A 16412-nucleotide genomic window follows, 5' to 3' on the forward strand; every position below is an offset into this window, starting at 1 on the left:
TGTGTGGTTGTGTGCATGCATACAGGTGCATATGTGTGTGTGTATGTGTGTGTGTGCACACATGGCAGTGTGTGTGTCTGTGTGCATGCATACAGGTGCACATGATGCACATGTGTGCGTGTATGTATGTGCGTGCACACGTGGGTTGTGTGTGGCTGTGTGCCTGCATAGAGGTGCACATGTGTGCATGTATGTGTGTGTGTGCACACATGGGGGCGTGTGTGTCTGTGTGCATGCATACAGGTGCATGTGTGCATGTATGTGTGTGTGTGCACTATTCCATATGGCTAGGAGCCTCTAGTGGCTCTTCAGTTGTTCCCCGGGGTGAGGGCACCCCTTCAGGCACACACCTTCCACAGTCAGCAAAGTATGATTCGTGGACCCAGCCTGGCCTGCACCTGCTTTTTTTTGTTTTGTTCTGTTTTTTTTGAGACAGAGTCTAACCCTGTCACCCAGGCTGGAGTGCAGTGGTGCCATCTTGGCTCACTGCAACCTCCACTTCCCAGGTTCAAGCGATTCTCCTGCTTCAGCCTCCGGAGTTGCTAAGATTACAGGTGCCCAGCACCACGTCCAGTCTAATTTTTGTATTTTTTTTTGGTAGAGACAGGTTTTCACCACATTGGCAAGGGTGGTCTTGAACTCCTGACCTCAAGTGACCCATCCACCTTGGCCTTCCAAAGTGCTGGGATTACAGGTGTGAGCCACCGCACCTGGCCATGCCACCTGTTTTTGTAAATAAAATTTGTGTTTTTTTTGGATGGAGTCTCACTCTGTTGCCCAGGCTGGAGTGCAGTGGCATGATCTTGGCTCACTGCAACCTCTGCCTCCCAGATTCGAGCAATTCTCCTGCCTCAGCCTCCCCAAGTAGCTGGGATTACAGGTGTCTGCCACCACACAGGCTAATTTTTGCATTTTTGGTAGAGATGGGGTTTCACCATGTTGGCCAGGCTGGTCTCGAACTCCTGACTTCAGGTGATCTGCCCGCCTCAGCCTCCCAAAGAGCTGGGATGACAGGTGTGATTCTCAGTGCTCAGCCCCTCTGCCCTGTTCTCTAGCTTGGCGTCTGCCTGCCCACAGGGGTCCCCACGGAGGAGCCGAGCGCTGGTGCCCAGGTGCCTGCGTTTGACCGTGGCAAGTGAGCCTGGAGCCTGCAGGAGGGAGGCAGACAGCCAGGATGCGGGGAGTGTTTATGAAAGTGCTCCGTGTGCATCGTCCTTTAAGTCTCCTGATAGCTTGTGAAGATGCTATTATTAGTTCCGTTTTATAGATGAGCAAATCGAGGTTCCAGCAGTGAGTAAGGCCGCACAGCCAGTAAACACAAGGCCTGGGTCTGACCCCAGGCAGTTTGACTTCAAAGCCTGGGCCTTAACTGCTGTGTCAGGCTGCCTGGCAGAGAACGTGCGGGGGTAGGCCGGCCTGTCCTGGGCCAGAGGAAGTCGGGAGGGCTTCTCGCTTCCTGTGTGGGCCTGGGACTCTGTGCTGTACCTGTAGGCCTTTCCTAGAAAATGTGTGGGTGTCAGACAGCTGCAAACTTCTGCAGATTGGATCTGCTTTGTCTGTTTGTTTTTTGAGACAGAGTCTTCCTCTGTCGCCCAGGCTGGAGTGCAGTGGCGTAATCTCGGCTCACTGCAACCTCTGCTTCCTGAGTTCAAGTCATTCCCCTGCCTCAGCCTCCTGAGTAGCTGGGATGACAGGAGCCTGCCACCATGCCTGGCTAATTGTTGTTATTTTTAGTAGAAATGGGGTTTCACCATGTTGGCAGGGCTGGTTGCCCGACCTCAAGTGATCCACCGGCCTCGGCCTCCCAAAGTGCTGGGATTATAGGCGTGAGCCACCACGCCTAGCTTGGATCAACTTTTGAATTTACTCAGAGCCGGAAGGGATCCTGTGGGTGTACTTTTCCAAAACTAATGAGAGAAATTTTTTGTTATTAGATTAGAAACCTGAGATTGTTCAAGGAAGGACACACCTACAATTCGTATGTTTCCTTTCTTTCTTTCTTTTTTTTTTTTTTTGAGATGGAGTCTTGCTCTGTCACCCAGGCTGGAGTACAGTGGTGCAATCTTGGCTCCCTGCGACCTCCGCCCCCCAGGTTCAAGCGACTCTCTTGCCTCAGCCTCCCAAGTAGCTAGGACTACAGGCATGTGGCACCATACCTGGCTAATTTTTTTGTATTTTCAGTGGAGAAGGGGTTTTACCAAGTTGGCCAGAGTGGTCTCAATCTCTTAACCTCGTGATCCGCCCACCTCAGCCTCCCAAAGTGCTGGGATTACGGGCTGAGCCACCACACCCGGCTTCTTTTCTTTCTTTTTTAAAACATTCATAAGCTTTATTTTAATTTTATTTTTTTGAGACAGAGTCTTGCTCTGTTGCCCAGGTGGGAGTGCAGTGGCGTGGTCATGGCTCACTGCAGCCTCGAACTCTTGAGCTCAAGCGATTCTCCCGCCTTAGCCTCCTGAGTAGCTGGGTCTATATGCATGAGCCACCAGGCCTGGCAATTTTTTTCCCCCCTGCAGAGACGTGGTCTTGCTATGCTGCTCAGGCTAGTCTTGAACTCCTGGCCTCAGGCACTCCTCCCTCCTTGGCCCCACAAAGTGCTGTATGGCAGTGCCAGCCATAGGACCTGGCCAGCTTTATTTTTAGAGCAGCTTTAGGTTCACAGCAAAATTGACACAAAAATGATATAGAGACTTCTCATACACCTGCTGTCCCCACGTACCCGCAACGTCCCCAACTACTGGCATCCTGCACTAGAGCAGTTCGTTGTTACAACTGGTGAATTGACATTGATACATCATTATCATCCAAAGTCCACTGTGGGGTGGTAGCTCATGCCTGTAATCCCAGCACTTTGGGAGGCCGAGGCAGGCAGATCACCTGAGGTCAGGAGTTCGAGACCAGCCTGGCCAACGTGGTAAAACCCCATCTCTACTAAAAATACAAAAATTAGCTGGGCATGGTGGCACACGCCTGTAATCCCAGCTACTTGGGAGGCTGAGGCAGGAGAATTGCTTGAACCTGAGAGGCGGAGGTTGTGGTGAGCTGAGATCAGATCGTACCACTTCGCTCCAGCCTGGATGACAGTGACTTCGTTTCACAAACAAAACAAAACACAACCCAACAAAAAACAAAGTCCACTTGGGTCACTCTTGGGGTTATAGATTCCATGGGTTTTGACAAATGTATGACCTGTGTTTACCATTATAGTATCATACAGAGGAATTTTATTGCCCTAAAAATCCTCCATGCTCCACCTTCTCCCCAAGGCCTTGAGCTCCTGGCAACCACTGAGCTTTTTCTTTTTTCTTTTTTTTTTTGAGACAGGGTTTTGCTCTGATGCTCAGGCTGAAGTGCAGTGGTGCAATCACAGTTCACTGTAGCCTCGACCTCCTGGGCTCAAGTGATCCTCCCACCTCAGCCTCCTGAGTAGCTGGGGCTACAGGTGAGAGCCACCACCCCTGGCTCATTTTTGTACTTTTTGTAGAGATGGGGTTTTGTCATGTTGCCCGGGCCAGGTCTCAAACTCCTGGCCTCAAGCAATCTGCCTGCCTTGGCCTCCCAAAATGCTGGGATTACAGACGTGAGCCACCGTGCCTGGCCAGCCGCTGATCTCGGTCTCCATGCCTTTTCCAGCATGGCATGTAGTTGACATCATCATACAATACATGGCTTTTTCAGAGTGATTGATTTCACTTCATAAATTATGCATTAGCGTTGCCTCCATGTCTTCTCATGGCAGGAGAGCTCATTTCTTTTATTGGAGGGTAACATTCCATTCTCTTGGATATGCCATGCTTTTTTTTTTTTTTTTTTGGAGACGGAGTCTTGCTCTGTCACCCAGGCTGGAGTGCAGTGGCACAATCCCCGGCTCACTGCAACCTGCTCCTCCCAGGTTCAAGCAATTCTCCTGACTCAGCTTCCAGAGTAGCTGGGATTACAGGTGTGTGCCACCACACCCAGCTAATTTTGCATATTTAGTGGAGACGGGGTTTCACCCTCTTTGCCAGGCTGATTTCAAACTCCTGACCTCTGATGATCTGCCCGCCTCCACCTCCCAAAGTGCTGAGATTACAGGCGTGAGCCACCGCGCCCGGCCGGATGTACCACTCTATCCGTTCACCTACTGAAGGACATTCTGGTTGCTTCCAAGTTTTGGCAGTTATGAGTAAAGTTGCTATAAACATCCATGGGCAATTTTTGTGTGGACATAAGTTTTCAGCCTCTGAGTAAACACCAAAGAGTGATTGCTTGATTGAATGGTAAGAGAATGTTTAGTTTTGTAAGAAACCACCAAAGTGTTTTTCGAACCGGCCGCACTGTTCTGCGTTCCCACCTGTGATGACTGAGGCTTCCGGTTGCTCCGTGTCCTCATCAGCATTTGACGCTGTCAACATTTTGGGTTTTGGTCGTTCTAACACGTAGGTAGTGGTCATTCTCTTCCTTCTCTTTTTTTCTGTTTCTCTCTCTCTCTCGCTCTTTCTCTCTGTGTTTCATTTAGACTTAATAGCGTTGACCAATGTGTTGTATGCATTTACACTATAGCACGTCACGCTTTTGTTCTGATCATATGCCTTTTTCACTTTTCTGTTCTTTTTCTTTTCCTTCTTTTTTTTTTTTTTTTTTTTTTGAGATGGAGTCTCGCTCTGTTGCCCAGGTTGTAGTGCAAGGGCACAGGCTCGGCTCACTGCAGCCTCCTTCTCCCAGGTTCAAGTGATTCTCCTGCCTTAGCCTCCCGAACAGCTGGGACTACAGGCATGCACCACCACACCTGACTCATTTGTGTATTTTTAGTAGACACGGGGTTTTGCCATGTTGGTCAGACTGGTCTCGAACTGCTAGCCTCAGGTGATACACTCGCCTCAGCCTCCCAAAGTCCTTGGCTTACAGGCGTGAGCCACCATGTCCAGTCTCCGTTCTTTTTCTTTACTAATGTTCTTATAAAACAAAATGGTAAAAACAGGAATGAAACAAAAAAAAATTGTCTTACATCAGGCTATCAATTCATATATTTGTGCTTTTTAAGTTTATTTTTAACGGACAAATGAAAATTATATGTATTAACAACATACAGTGTGACGTTTTGATTTATGTATGCATGTGGAAGGGTCACATCAAGCTGTCCAACACACGCAACGCCTCGCTTTTTGTGTGATGAGAGCACTTCAGATCTACTCTCTTGGCAGCCCCCGCCCCCGTCAAGTCTATTGCTCTCTCTGGTTTCACGTCCTTCCCTCCATCACCTGGAAGCAGGATGAGCCACACCCAGAATCCACTGTGGGCAGCTGCTGAGCTCTCCTGGGTGCTCCAGGACCCTCTCCCGGCCATTGTCAGGGTCAGCCTCTCCGGCGTGAGGCTGGTGTGGGAAGTCTGCCTGTCTGCCCTCTCCTTCCTCACTGCACCAAGGAGGGCGTTTCCTGGAGTGTCTGAGGGGCCAGCCCCTCCTTGCTGGCCCCCACCCTGCAGAGGCCCCTTTCCCCTTCTCCCCCTGTGGGGGTGGAACTTGTGGGCTTGCTGCTTGGCTTGGTGTCTGCAGGGTTTGGGAATTTTGGTGGGTGGGAGGGTCTGCTCAATGCCGCCAGGTGTGTCCTCTGTGGGGTGTTTCACAAGGGCAGCGACAGCCCCTGCATCAGGCAGATGGACGCTGCTGACTAAGGCTTCCGCTCTGACCTCAGTCTGGCGGCTGGACACACAGGCGGCACCTCGGGGCTGCCTGGAAGTCAGACCTTGGGGGAATGGGGTTGGGGTGGGAATACCTGGAGGCTGCCCTCTCCCTCTCCGTCTCCCGCCTGCCTCCCACCCCAGGCCCTGGCCCCGTCGCCCCTGCTTGTGCCAGTTGGGAAGTTTCCTTCTCGGGACTGCTGCCTCTCAGGCTCTGTGCGTTCCGTCCACTGCCAGTGCAGGATCTGCGCTCACGGTGAAAGGTGGGCGCGGCATGGCTTCTGGCTGCCACCAGAAGTGGCAGTGAGTCAGACTGCCTGACTCACTCACCAGGAGTGAGGAGTCAGACACTGTCGGGCAGCAGCTCCTTCATCCTCCCAGGCTCCCAGGTACTGGGGAGGCTGGGATGAGCACTAAAGGTCACCTGTGCGCTGGCCATTGGGGCGGGCCATGAGAGGTGGGCACCGGTAGAGCAAGACCGGAGGCCACACACCCCTGTGGCTGCTGTGAGGATGCCAAATACGGGACAGAAACCTCACCCAGCATGGGTCAGCCAGGGTTCAGACAGGCAGAGGCACGGCCGTGGTGGGGCGGGCTGTGGGGCCTGGCTCAGCCCAGGGGTCCTGTTCCTTTCCCTCATACTGGTGACAGCATCCCCACCAGGCCACGGGCCATGAGCCGTCTGAGGCTGGGCCACACCGCCCTGTGGACTGAGGAGTCAGGGCTGCCCCAGCGGCCTGGGGCCACTCAGTGGGCTGCAGTCTGGCTTTGTGGCCCGTCTCTGCTCGGCCCACTGAGTCTGTGCACTGCCCGAGCCTCTCGCCGCTCCTGGGGCGCGCTGTGGCCTGGCCTCTGAGCTGCTGCTGGCGTGGCTTTCTCCCGTGGCCTCCTCCTTCCTTCCAAGTCCGCAGAGTCTTCTCTTTCCCGAGTCCATCCGCTGCAGCATCAGAGGGACTTCCTCCCACCTGGGGGTCTCAGCCCTCTTTGTCCTGATCCCTGCCTGGTGGGTCACGGTTCCTGCCTGAGCCTGTGTCCCCTGTGGCTGCACATTCCCGGAGGGTGGACACGGCCTTCTCCAGTTCTGAATCCTGCATCGCCCGCCTGCCTCCTGGCCACGGCCTCTCCTGTGGGCTCTCTCAGTTCCATGCGTCAAATGGGGTTCCCTGCAGACCATCCAAGGGGCAAAAGCAGCTGCTCCTGTGTGTTTGGGGTGGGACTGGGGTGGGCTCGGGCTTCCTAGGTAGTGACTGTGGCTCCATGGGGTGACCTGGCTTCTGCTGTTCTCCCCTTCTTCCTTGCTGGGTACAGAGCGCACCTCTGGGTGGGAGACACGGGCGGTTTTCACCAGCTCCCACCTGCCCTCTGAGAGAAGGTACGAACACAAGCAAAACAGATGCACTGACCCCTGGCTGCAGCCTCATCCCCAGGCGCCTGAGCCGCCAGAGGCAAGCCAGGACGGGGGCTGAGTCGGGAGAGGGCGCGTGAGGAACGGGGTGGGAGGCTGTGCTTAGCCCCAGCTCAGGCTTTCCTGGAGTTTCAGGCAGGGTGATGAGACTTCAGTTGTGAGTGGGAGCTTCAGGACCCCCCGACCTCAACAGCAGAAGCAGAGTCCCCCGCTTCACCCATACCTGCAGGCCCGGTCCGCCCTTGCCGACTGCACGTTCTGCTCTCCCACGGCATCCAAGCCTGACCTGCCTCCGGCCACCTCCCGGGCTGGGCAGGTGGCGATGATGAGGGCCTGAGAGGCTCACAGCTGGGGATTTCCCTGCCCCGTCAGGCGCCAGCTCCGGCCACATCAGCAGGGACTTCCTGCTGGGGCCCAGCTGGGTCTTGCCCGCATCTTGCCCTGGGGAGCAGGTGTGCGGTTCCTGAGTGACGAGAGGCAGACAGGGCCATCCTGACCTCACTCCACCCACTTCGCAGCTGTAGCCTGGGCCAGGAGAGAGGGCACAGCATCCTCCTGCCATGCTCTGGCCTTGGAGACAGGCTGCCCCGGCAGTGGCTGGGAGGACACATTAAGACGACAAAAATGACCATAGCTAAGAGCAGACATGGGTCACTGAGCTCTTGCTACGCACTGGACCTGTTCTGGCTCACCCTTCCTTCCTTCCTTCCCTCCTTCCTTCCTTCTTCCTTCCTTCCCTCCCTCCCTCCCTCCCTCCCTCCTTCCTTCCTTCCTTTCTTTTTTTTTTTTTTTTGAGAGGGGGTGTTTCTCATATGATCCAGGAGGCGGGGGTAATGGCGCGGTCTCGGCGCACCGCAACCTCCGCCTCCTGGGTTCAGGCAATTCTCCTGCCTCAGCCTCCTGAGTAGCTGGGATTACAGGCACGCACCACCATGTCCAGCTAATTTTTTGTATTTTTAGTAGAGACGGGGTTTCACCATGTTGACCAGGATGGTCTCGATCTCTTGACCTCATGATCCACCCGCCTCGGCCTCCCAAAGTGCTGGGATTACAGGCTTGAGCCACCGCGCCCGGCCCTCTTTTTTCTTTTAAATGGAGTCTCACTCTGTCACTCATGCTGGAGTGCAGTGGTTCAGTCTTCGCTCACAGCAACCTCTGCCTCCCAGATTCAAGTGATTCTCCTGCCTCAGCCTCCCATAGCTGGGATTATAGGCACCCACCACCCTGCCCGGCTCATTTTTGAATTTTTAGTAGAGACAGGGTTTCACCATTGGTCAGGCTGGTCTCGAACTCCTGACCTTGTGATCCACCCACCCCGGCCTCCCAAGGTGCTGGGATTGCAGCTGTGAGCCACCATGCCTGGCCTGCTCTGGCCCTTTCTACCTGCACTTGTTGAAGCCCCATGGCAACCTTGCAAAGTGGGTTTATGAAGCACATTTCACAGATGAGGAGATTGAGGCTCAGAGAAATGACTTGTGAAGATCAGACAGCCAGGAAGGGATGAGGTGGACACTGAGGCCTGTGAGGCGTGGCTGCTGGTGGAAAGCGTTAAATGGGGACTTCTGTCCCCGAGAGGCCTCATCCCAGGAACTGACTTTTGTTTTTTGAGAGGGAGTCCCACTCTGTCTCCCTGGCTGGAGTGCAGTGGCATGATCTCAGATCACTGCAACCTCTGCTTCCCGGGTCCAAGTGATTCTCCTGCCTTAGCCTCCCGAGTAGCTGGGATTACAGGCGCCCGCCACAACGCCAGCTAATTTTTGTAAATTTAGTAGAGACGGGGTTTCATCATGTTGGTCAGGCTGGTCTCAAACTTGCGACTTCGTGATCAGCCCGCCTCAGCCTCCCAAAGTGCTGGGATTAAAGGCGTGAGCCACTGTGCCTGGTCATACCGGAACGGACAAGGGCGGAGTCCTGGGGCTAGGCGCCCTGAAGTCAGCCAGGTAGTCTCTCTCAGGGGACAGCGCAGAGCGCTGACCCTCCACTAAGCCCTCCCACCCCTGTGATCTCTTCCCCTCTTCATGGCATCCTCGGAAAGCAGGTATTATGATTCCCATTTCCTAGGTGGGAAAACTGAGGCCTGTGATGGGATGTACCCGACCGGCATCAAATGCCAGAGCAGGACGAGTTGGACCCAGAGCTTTGACCTTGGCACCTGGTGCCTCCCGTGCCTTTTCGCCGGTGGGGGTGAGGCTGCTGTGTGGGTGTGGGGGTGACTCACACAGGCCACGTGGGCGGGAGGGCGCTGCAGCTGCGGCTGGTGGGCGTGGCCCGCCTGGTGCCTAGGGCAGGTGGCCCAGCCAGTTCTGCCTCTGACGCCTCATTCCAGCCATCCCTCTGCCTGCCATGACAGCTTCCCAGCGCCCCAGACACAGTCCCACCCGGGGGCCTTGGGCCCCGGACATGCGGTGATCTCAGAGCAAGTGTTGCCACGACCACCCAGAACCTCACCAGGTGAGTCCTCCCTGCACGAGGCAGCTGCTGATCTCCAAGACCCCTGGGGAGCCCAGAGTGCGGCCCCCAGAGGTCCTCTGGGCTGTGTCTGCCCTTTGCCAATAGGCCTTGGGAGGAGGGTTGGAAGGAGCTCGGGCCCCAGCAAGAAAAGCAAAGCCGTGGGCTCTCGGCTGTAGGGGTGTGTGAGGATACAGGTCCCTACGGACTCCGGCGTGTTTCTCTGAGGTTTGGGAATCCTGGGGAGGGAGGGAGAACATCTCAGTATCACCCCCGTTGAGGGGCAGTGGTGAGGCTCCTGGCTCCCCAGGCCAGCCCAGGGATGTGGCTTTCTGCGGCAGGAGAGTGATGGGAGTTCAGGATGGGAGGAGGTGGCCCACAGTGGGAGAGGGACCGGCCAGCATCTCACAGGGGCTGAGTCAGCAGCTGTGGCTCCGAGGCCTACTCTGTCGCCCAGGAAAGGCCATTTCAGTGTCAGGGACTGGGAGAGAGAGGGAGGGTCAGGGCATGAGAGAGTCCAGCAGGTGAGAACGCAGGGATTGCGGGGTGACTCAGGGAGCTAATGGCAGCTGCCGTGGCCCTGGTCCGGGGTTCCCTGAGCCTCTCCTGCTGCAGCTGCCCGGGGCCATGCACATTCGTGGGCCCAGGGAAGGGAGAGAGCAACCAGCTGGCAGGGCCATGGAGTCCTTGGGGACCTTTTGGCCCACTTCTTAGAAACGAAACCCGAGGTCCAAAGAGGGGCAAGAGACACGTCCGTCCTCTGCCTCCTTGCTTAGTGCGTCCTAGGCTTTCGGTCCTCCACAGGCCACGTGGGGCTGGGGAAGCTGCAGAGGCTGCCCCATCCTCACCGGGCCAGGACTGGACATGGCAGGGCTGGTGCCCAGCTTTCCCTCCCCGAGGACTGCTCCCCTGCCTGGTCTCAGGGTGCCCACTCTTCAGGGCCCAAGCTCCCCTCGCCACTGCCGCCCCCGTCCTGGGCCTGCTCCCTTTGAGTTGGAGGGCGGGGGACTCTCTCCAGCCTGCTGACACCTGGCTCGGCTCCAGACACTTCCTCCAGGAAGCCTTCCTATTGGGGTAGGTTGTCCAGTGGCCCCAGTTCTACCCCACCCAGCTGGCTTCTTCTTATAGGAATACATCTTTCTGCCCCTACCTGTGTGTCTCCAGGTGAGTTCCCTGAGGGTGACCCAAGCTGAGAATGGCACCCCCTGACTGCAGAGTTACCACCTGTTCACACAACCCTTTCCCCGCCCATGTCATCCCCCTGTGGCTAGCTGCCCCCTTCCCCGTCCCTATGGCCACCTCAGCAGCCTCCTCCTGGCCCCTGGCTTCTGGTCTGCACCCTCCAGCGTAGCCTGCTCTCTCCTGTGTAACCCAGAGCCCCTGAGCCCCTGCACCCAACTCCTAGCAGCCCCCGGGGATCAGCCACAGCTCTTTTTTAATGTTTAATAAAATTTTATTTATTTTTATTTATTTTTTTGAGTCGGAGTCTTGCTCTGTGGCCCAGGCTGGAGTACAGCGGCACAATCTCCGCTCACTGCAGCCTCCACCTCCTGGGTTCAAGCAAGTCTCCTGCCTCAGCCTCCTGAGTAGCTGGGACTATAGGCGTGCACCATGCCTGGCTAATTTTTTGTATTTTAGATGGGGTTTTGCTATGTCGCCCAGGCTCGTCTTGAACTCCTGAGCTCAGGCGACCTGCCCGCCTCAGCCTCTCAAAGTGCCAGGATTACAGGCGTGAGCCACTGCGTCTGGCTAAAGCCACAGCTTTTATGTGGCGTTTGAAGACTTCACGAGGCCCAACCCGCCTGCACGCCTTTCGCTGGCGGGGTCCCCGTGAGCTCCCAGGTTCTCCAGCCGCCGCAGCTCCTGCCGCGCCTGCCACTCCTGACCCCCCACCCAGGCTGTGCCCTCTGCCCGCCTGCCCCTTGTCCACACAGCAGCCTGTAAGATCTCTCCAGGTCTTGTTGGAAGATGTATCGGTCCCTCTTCCCCAGTCTGCACACCCCTCCAAGCTCAGCCCATACTGAACATCAGTAAAGCAGGTCTGGACTGAGGGGTCGGCCTCCTCCGCCTGGGGCCGGGGGACTCAGCTGCTCCCTGCCGGTGAGAGGCGAGTCTCATGGACAGCCAGCCATCAGCCGGTTCCATGCAGCTTTGGGTGGGTGGGGGAGATGATCACTGTGTTGGCTGCAGAGACCACCTGGGCACTGGGGAATCCAAAACACCCGAGGAGCTTGAAGCTGTGTTATTAGGAGCATAACATCTAGAGCAAAGGAGGTGATAATCTTGCTCTATGAAGGTCAAACCTCTTTGAGAGCTGCTCTGAACACAAATTCTGAGAGGGACCTCAAGAAAGCAGGGCCAGTGCTCAGGAGTCCGCCTGGGGACTGGTTGGCTGGAGGTGGTGTCTTGAGAGAGGCTGGGGGCCTGGGGGTCTCCACGGGATCACCATGGTGGTCCGTAGCATCAGGGGTGCTGGAGCAGGGAGCTGGGGAAGCGTTGGGGACAGCTTCTCTGTCCTTGAAGAAAGGTTGGTGGCCTGGGAAGGGAGAAGTGAGCTTCCTGTCCTAGGGAGTGTGGCTGGGAGCTGGATGCTGCCACATGCAGGTCCTAAGCCCTGGAAGCTCCCCCCGTCCCCTCGGCCTGAGCATCTGCCCTGTGGTTGTGTTCCAGCCATGAATGCCTACTCCAAGGAGATGGTGCCTCTCATGGGCAGGAGAGTTGCTGCCCCCGGTGGGAACCCTGCCGTCCTGACAGAGAAGAGGCCGGCGGAGACCACCCCCACAAAGAAGAGGTGGGTCTGGAAGGCCCTGGGCTGGGATCCTGTGAGGGGCACCAGCAGGGTCCTGGCACCCCAGGGAGCCCTTGCCTTGGGGAGACCCGAGACACTCAGCTTGCCTGGGGTGGCTTGGCGTCCGGCGAGGTATGGCTGAGGGTGGCACGGGAAGAGCACAGGGCACTCTGGTGGTCAGATGGACTGGCATGGTCAGGGAAGCCTCCGTGGAGGGATCGGGGTTGCTGAGGCAGGCGCCGTCCGGGGGGCTCCCGAGGGAGGTGAGGGATGGCTGGAGCTGTCCTTGTGACGCAGGAGCAAAACGCCGGGTAGAAGTTCCGGGTGACCTGACCTCTGCCAGGCGCGGTCTCCACACACCGAGGCGTTCCATCCACTGTGCAGCAGTCAGGTTATTCGAGCTGTTCGCCCCCACGTTTGGAAGGGGGACACCAGCAACGGCTCCAACGACAGGGTGACCGTTGGTTGGGATCAAGTCAGCACAGCGCGCAGTGCAGCCCTGGCACGCGTCTGCGCTGGGCACGTGTCGGCACTGAGTGTTTTTGTTACTGTCACCATCCTCACTGTTGCCCTCACTCCACGGGGCCTCTGGGAACGGGGCAGGGCTGGGATGATCAGCTTTTCTTCTTGGCTGGGGACACGGAGGAGGCCTGGAGCAGAGAAAGGACCTCTCTGGGGTCACCCGTCCCACCCCTCCGTGGCCTGCAGCATAGATTCTGCACCCCCAGCTGATTTGGTGCTTCTCCAGCTGTCTGCCAACCAATTCACCTGTGTGTCCCCTGAACCTGGGGTGGCCCTGCCCCCTCTGCTGTATCCCGGGCCCGCTTTGGGCCAGGAGTGAGCTCGGTGCTTCCCCTGTTAGTTGGAGTTATAATCACTGAGATGTCCTGTGTACCAGCCCTGGGGTTGGGCTCAGGATTAGGAGTTTAGACATGGAGAGAAAATGCCCATGGATGCTCACAGTCTGGCAGAACGGGAGTCGAGGAGACGGTGGGAAGCACCCAGAGAGAGGTGAACCAGCCAGTGGGGCCTGAAGAGCAGCAGGTTACTCTGATCCTGTAGGCAGTCTCAGGGGACTTCCTGGAGGAGGTGGTGCTAGAGAGGATGTGGAGCAGAAGGGAAAGTGCATCTGGGGGCAGAGGGATGGGGAGCAGTGCTCAGGGCAGGGCCACTGAGGTGGGGAGTGTGGTGTGGCTGGAATGCTGGGCAGTGGAGTCCTCTCTGGGGAGATGAGTGCCATTGGAGCTGGGTCTTGGGGGTCAGTCAAGGAACCTGGACGATCCTGAGGGCAGTGGGAGCCGTGGAAGGCTTTTTTGTGGGAGGGAGGGCATGGCAAGATTTGTATTTTGGAGAGGTGACCCTGGGGGATCTGCGTGAGTGACAGATTGGAGGAGAGGCTGACAGCAGGGAGACCATGAGGAGGCCTTGAAGCCCAGGTGATAGGTGGTGACGGCTGAGCCTGGGTGTTCAGGGGTAAAACGGAGGGGCAGCACAGAGAGGTGTCAGCATCACAGGGTCTGCGGGGTCCGCCACGGGAGGTAATTGAGGTAATCGAGGTAATCGAGAAGGAGGAATCCCAGCAAGAGGGCCCGGAGGGAAGGCGGGCCGTCTCTGACATGGGCAGCAAAGGAGACCCGGCCAGGAGGAGCGAGCCAGGCTCAGCTGTGAAATGCTGGGGAAGAGGTGCCCGAGGGGCAGCCAGGTGGAGTCTCCGTCTTGGAATGCAAGAGGGAAGACTGCATGGAAGTGGAGACCAGACAGGTGTCGCGTGGGGCCATGGGGGCAGCCTGGTCTGGGTGGGCTTGTCCAGGAAAGGGCAGAGACATCCCTGAGCTAGGCTGGCAAGGACCAGCTCCCTGCTCTCTCACCCTTCCCCCTCCCCCTCCCTCTTCCAGGGGAGGTTTGGACCTCGGGAAGAGGTGGAGGACAGAGTTCCGGGAAAACTCCGGGTTCCTTCCTCAGCAGGACCCGTCAGGCCGCCTTGTCTGAGCCTATCCCCCGCTTCACAGACTCAGCTCCGGGCTCGGCTCTGCAAAGCCTCAGCCCCGCCAGGGCCGAGTGTATTGTGACCTTTGCCGCCCGAATTGGTGTCCACTCCTCCGCCCAAAGGCTCTCAGAGGGCCCTCATGTGAAGGTTTGGACATTCCCCTCAGAACTGAGTAGAGGGCTTGGTCCTAGAGAGAAACAGAAAAGAAAAGAATAAATTAAAGGCCGGCGCGGTGGCTCACGCCTGTAATCCTAGCACTTTGGGAGGCCGAGGCGGGTGGAAGACTTGAGGTCAGGAGTTTGAGACCAGCCTGGCCAACATGGAGAAACCCCGTCCTTACTAAATATACAAAAAATAGCCAGGCGTGGTCGTGGGCGTCTGTAATCCCAGCTATTCAGGAGGCTGAGGCAGGAGAATTGCTTGAACCCAGGAGGCGGAGGTTGCAGTGAGCTGAGATTGTGTCACTGCACTCTAGCCTGGGCGACAGAGCAAAACCCTATCTCAAAAGAAAAAGAAAAAGAAAAAAAGAATAAATTATAGGTAAAGAAAGAGGACAATGTGGACCCCTAAGGAAACAGGTGCTAATGGCGGAGTCAAAGGCACTGGGGGAGAGTGGAGCAGGGAGAGACTTTGGACCTTGGAGTGCTCCTGGACCATCCCGCCATTCCCTGGGAGGAGCTGTCATCTTGGCTTCCTTCCTGGACCCTGGAAAGGTGACGCCCAGGGTCAGAGACACAGACTGATGGAGGTAGCGGGGGTACTGGCCTTGTGGGGTGCAGAGCACTTGGGCATTTCTTGGGACAAAGCAAATGGCCGGACGGTCTCCTTCCCAGCCCTGGGCTGCTCAGGGATAGTTCTGGGACTTCAGTGGAACAGGAATGCGGTAGAAATGGTACTATCTGCTCAGCTGGGTCAATCACAGCCAGCTGGTGGCCTTCGGTCTGGACAGAAGGAAGGAAGAAGCAAACAGCATCTACAGCAGGTTGGGAGCCGGGATGCCACAGGGCGAGGCCTTGCCACGTGCTTATGACGGTGCGTGGGTTGTGGCGCGTGCAGTGGCCGGGAGGGCAGGCGCAGCACAGACCCGCGTCATCTAGCAGGTGCTCTGCCGCAGGAGTCAGGTCCTTGCCTGACAGCTGGGTCCTCCCAGCCCTGCTCTTTTCACTGTCTTCTGACATCTGGTGCTCCAGCTGCCAAGAGCTTCCTTCTCCAGACACAGGCCTCCCTTCTCCCGAGATTTTCTCCCGTTCTGCCTTCAGGGCTTTTCCCAAACCAGAGGCTGGTGTCAAGACAGATCAAATTTTACCCTCCTGGCTGGAAGGCTCTTCTCTTGCTTTGAGCTCCCATAGCCCTGCCCATCTCTGAAAAGTGTGATGCGGTCATGGGGATGATGTTTTAGCTCTGGTTGAGATCTCTGAGCCTGGGGCCCTGGAAGCTTCATCTCCTCCCTTCTGTCTCCCTGAGTTTCCCGCACAGAGGTATTAGTTTTTGAGTAAGCAGATGAGTCAATTAAAGAGCAGGCAGGAAAATGAGAGAAGGAGTGGGTGAGCGGGTGAGTGGGTGAGCTAGCAGCCTGGTGGCTGAGCACAGCCCTCCCATGCACGAGGACGCTGGATGGAGCGATGGGGAAATGCTTCTTCCTTTCCCTCGGGCTCTCAGCCTCAGGTCTGGAGTGGATAGAAGCTCTTGTGATCCAGGTTTCTGGACCCACTTTGGCCCCTGTGGACTCTGGGAGAAGGCCTTGAGTAGGTAGGGAGGCAGGGCAGTGACAAAGGACTGCCCCTCATCTTCTTGTGAAAGATTGGGACGGGAATGAGGCTTAGGAGCGGTAAAGGTTTTAAACATCTGAGAGCACAACGGAAGTCACCTGAAGGATGCAACCTCCCAATATTTTGGTTTAAGGTTATGTTGGTTTATCTGCTTATTGGTCCTGTCCACCTAGCCTACCCTCCCAACTGCTTATTATCTATCCATCCATCTATCATTTATTCACCCATCTGTCATCTATTCATCCATCCATCAACCATTTATTCATCTATCTATCCATCATCCATCCATGCATCTACCCATCATCTATGCATCTATCATCTGTCCATCCATCCATCCTCCATCATCCATCCACTCAC

At 56.4% G+C, this 16412-nt stretch overlaps 1 protein-coding gene across 1 annotated transcript in view; it reads left to right on the top strand.

The window, feature by feature from the left end:
- Window positions 1-12155: 12155 nt before the first annotated feature.
- TRPV3 (transient receptor potential cation channel subfamily V member 3) overlaps window positions 12156-16412 on the top strand; it is a 42428-nt gene continuing 38171 nt past the window's right edge. The window contains exon 1 of the mRNA XM_032270065.1: window positions 12156-12302. Coding sequence (XP_032125956.1) covers window positions 12184-12302 — 119 coding nt within the window. The 5' untranslated portion in view covers window positions 12156-12183. The remainder of the gene's footprint in view (window positions 12303-16412) is intronic.

Source organism: Sapajus apella, unplaced genomic scaffold (genome assembly GCF_009761245.1).
Source record: "Sapajus apella isolate SASKATOON/1434 unplaced genomic scaffold, GSC_monkey_1.0 scaffold202, whole genome shotgun sequence".
NCBI classification, from domain to species: domain Eukaryota; kingdom Metazoa; phylum Chordata; class Mammalia; order Primates; family Cebidae; genus Sapajus; species Sapajus apella.